Source organism: Eimeria mitis, genomic scaffold (assembly GCF_000499745.2).
Source record: "Eimeria mitis Houghton genomic scaffold, Emh_scaff391, whole genome shotgun sequence".
NCBI classification, from domain to species: Eukaryota; Apicomplexa; class Conoidasida; order Eucoccidiorida; family Eimeriidae; genus Eimeria; species Eimeria mitis.
The window spans coordinates 17,849-20,361 of NW_013572245.1; the positions used below are offsets into that span (position 1 = coordinate 17,849).

General features: G+C 55.1%; 1 protein-coding gene across 1 annotated transcript in view; it reads right to left on the reverse strand.

Annotated features, from left to right (window-relative positions):
* EMH_0010610 (uncharacterized protein) overlaps window positions 1-951 on the reverse strand; it is a gene marked incomplete at both ends in the record, with an annotated part of 2,361 nt that extends 1,410 nt beyond the window's left edge. Inside the window, one exon of the mRNA XM_013499008.1 lies at window positions 1-951. Coding sequence (XP_013354462.1) covers window positions 1-951 — 951 coding nt within the window.
* Between the last annotated feature and the right edge of the window lie 1,562 nt (window positions 952-2,513).

Here is a 2,513-nt window from a genome sequence, read left to right on the forward strand (position 1 = left end):
TGTCTGCTGCTGCTGCTGCTGTTGCTGCTGCTGCTGCTGCTTCTGCTGCTGCTGCTGCTGTACGCTGCTTATGCACGTGTCTATTGCATGCACCGCACGGCCTCGTGCTGCAGCAGACAAAGAAATAGCGAGACAGAGCGGGCAGCCAAAGCTAAGAGAGATGTCGCCAAACCACAGACCTCCTTGCTGCTGCTGCTGCTGCTGCTGCTGCTGTTGCTGCTGTCGGGGCCTGCTGTATGGACGCGAGCTGTATGAGCGCCAGCCTGCAATGCGGTGGCGGCGGTGGGGCCCTTTGCGGCTGCTGCTGCGGCTGCTGCTGCGGTTGCTGCTGCTGCTCCCAGGACCGAGGCCACGATGCAGGTGTCTTCCTCGTCGAGGCCCTACACCTGCTGCTGCTGCTGCTGCTGCTGCTGCTGCTGTTGTTGTTGTACTCCGCTGCTGGCTTTCTGGGTGATGAAAGGGACAACGCCACGGCAGGGACTCGGCAAAACTCAAGTGCTGCTGCTGCTGCTGCTGCTGCTGCTGCTGCTGCTCCTGCTGCTGCTGCTGCTCGACCTCCTCCTGCGGTTGTTGCTGCACCTCCTCCTCGGGTTCACCAGCAGCAGGCAGGCCAGCTGAAGCAGCAAGGGATGCGAGTCTCTGCGGCACTGCTGCTGCTGTTGCTGCTGCTGCTCCCCCTGCTGCTAGAGCGGAGTTTACGAAGCCACTGAGGGCAGCAATGGCGGCTGCCCTGTATTCAGAGAGGAAGGGAGAGGCACAGGTCTCCAGATACTCCTGGTGGCGGCCGCTGGTGCTGCTGCTGCTGCTGCTGCTGCTGCTGCTGCTGTTGCTGCTGCTGTTGCTGCTGTCGATGCCCCCTTCGGGGCGCGGCACACCAGGGAGAAAGGCGAGTTCAGGGGGCCCAATTGCTGCTGCAGTTGTCTCCTGAGGTGATTCAGCACGCTTCTTCATGATGAAATTACTGGCGCTGCTGCTGCGGCGGCTGCGGCTGCTGCTGCTGCTGCTGCTGCTGCGGGTGATGCTGCTGCTGCTGCTGCTGCTGCCCGACTGCTACTACTCCCAGACAAAATAACCCAAACAACTTATCTCTTCTCACGCCCTCAGCAGAGGCAAGAAGAACTACATGATCCCCTAAGGGGTGCGACAGAGCAGGGCCCCGTTGTACGTGCAGCGGCGGCAGCTGCTCTATAGCTGCTGCTGCTGCTGCTGCTGCTGCTGCTGTTTATGCTGCTGCTAATAAACACAAAAGATGAGGGGTAATAACCTCATATAGGCAGCTCGATACGCCTTTTACTACAAAATAATTTAAAGAACAACTGCAGAAAGGCCGCACAGTAAGGCGGCTCTGCAGCAGCCTGTGCTGCTGCTTCGGGGCTGCCGCTGCTGCTGCTGCTGCTGCTGCTGCTGCTGCTGCTGCTTTTGCTGCGGAAGCAACAAAATACTTCTGTGTTGCTCAACAAAAATACAAACCGAAACAATTTCTGCTCTATTGCAAATGCTGGGGGCACTCACGAGCTCTAATAAACTGCTGCGGGGCAGCCGGCCTGCTAGGCTGTTGCAGCGAGTCATCACCGCAACAGAGGCGTGCAGCGCATCGTCGTATAGACTTTCTTGCTTAAAATATATAATATAAAATAAATAAATTTACTTTTTTAACATCTTTCTTCTATAATTTTTCATATTGGTTTCATTATACTAGTACTAATGCTCATACGTACGAGACTGGTACGTGTATAAGAAACTCTGCACGCTGGCTAGTAAGCGCTAAGCTAAGTGATCGACGCTTCTCTACAGTGATAGTGCATGCAGCAACTGGGGCTTTGATGTGCTTGCATGCGGGGCTGCCCTGCAGCATGAGCGGCAGCAAGGTGAGGTGTAACTCGTCCGACAGAGTGTTGGCTCTTGCAGCTCCGCCCACATACAGCAAAATGTTTACTTTTCCATGTTTGTGTTGATGGCCAGGATTTGATAGCTCCACCTGACACAGGCAGCGAAGCCGATCTGGTATCTGCTGCTGCAGCGGGGAGGCACATGAAGGCAGGGCTCGCAGGCAGCACCTTCCCCGATGGACCAGGTGAAGCTACTAGCTGTGACGAGCGTCCTTCCTCTTGATAGAGGTACCTAAAAGCAGCTGACCCCCAGTTCAGTTCTCCAGCGATCTGGGCGCAACGCCACAAGAGCTTGAGGCTCGTCAGCGAAGACAGGCAACGGGCTGTCATGAGTCCTATTGTTGCAAAGCGCCTTACTGTAACCCCTGCTGGGTGAATATCTATACATGTTATCTCTAAAATATCCCTCAAAAATTTAGCCTTCTCCTGCTCCAGCAAACTGGAAATCTAACAGGATCTAAAACTAGCAGCTGAGTGTCTGACCAGAGTTGGACGCGCGCAGTATCCGCATATTATCCAGCGCAAAAGAGAACTCGCAAAGAGTGCTTTTGCCATTATGGAGAGTTAATATATGGTGGACGCCGAGCGGGGGGGACAATGGAGTGGCTTGTTGGCCCATATGAG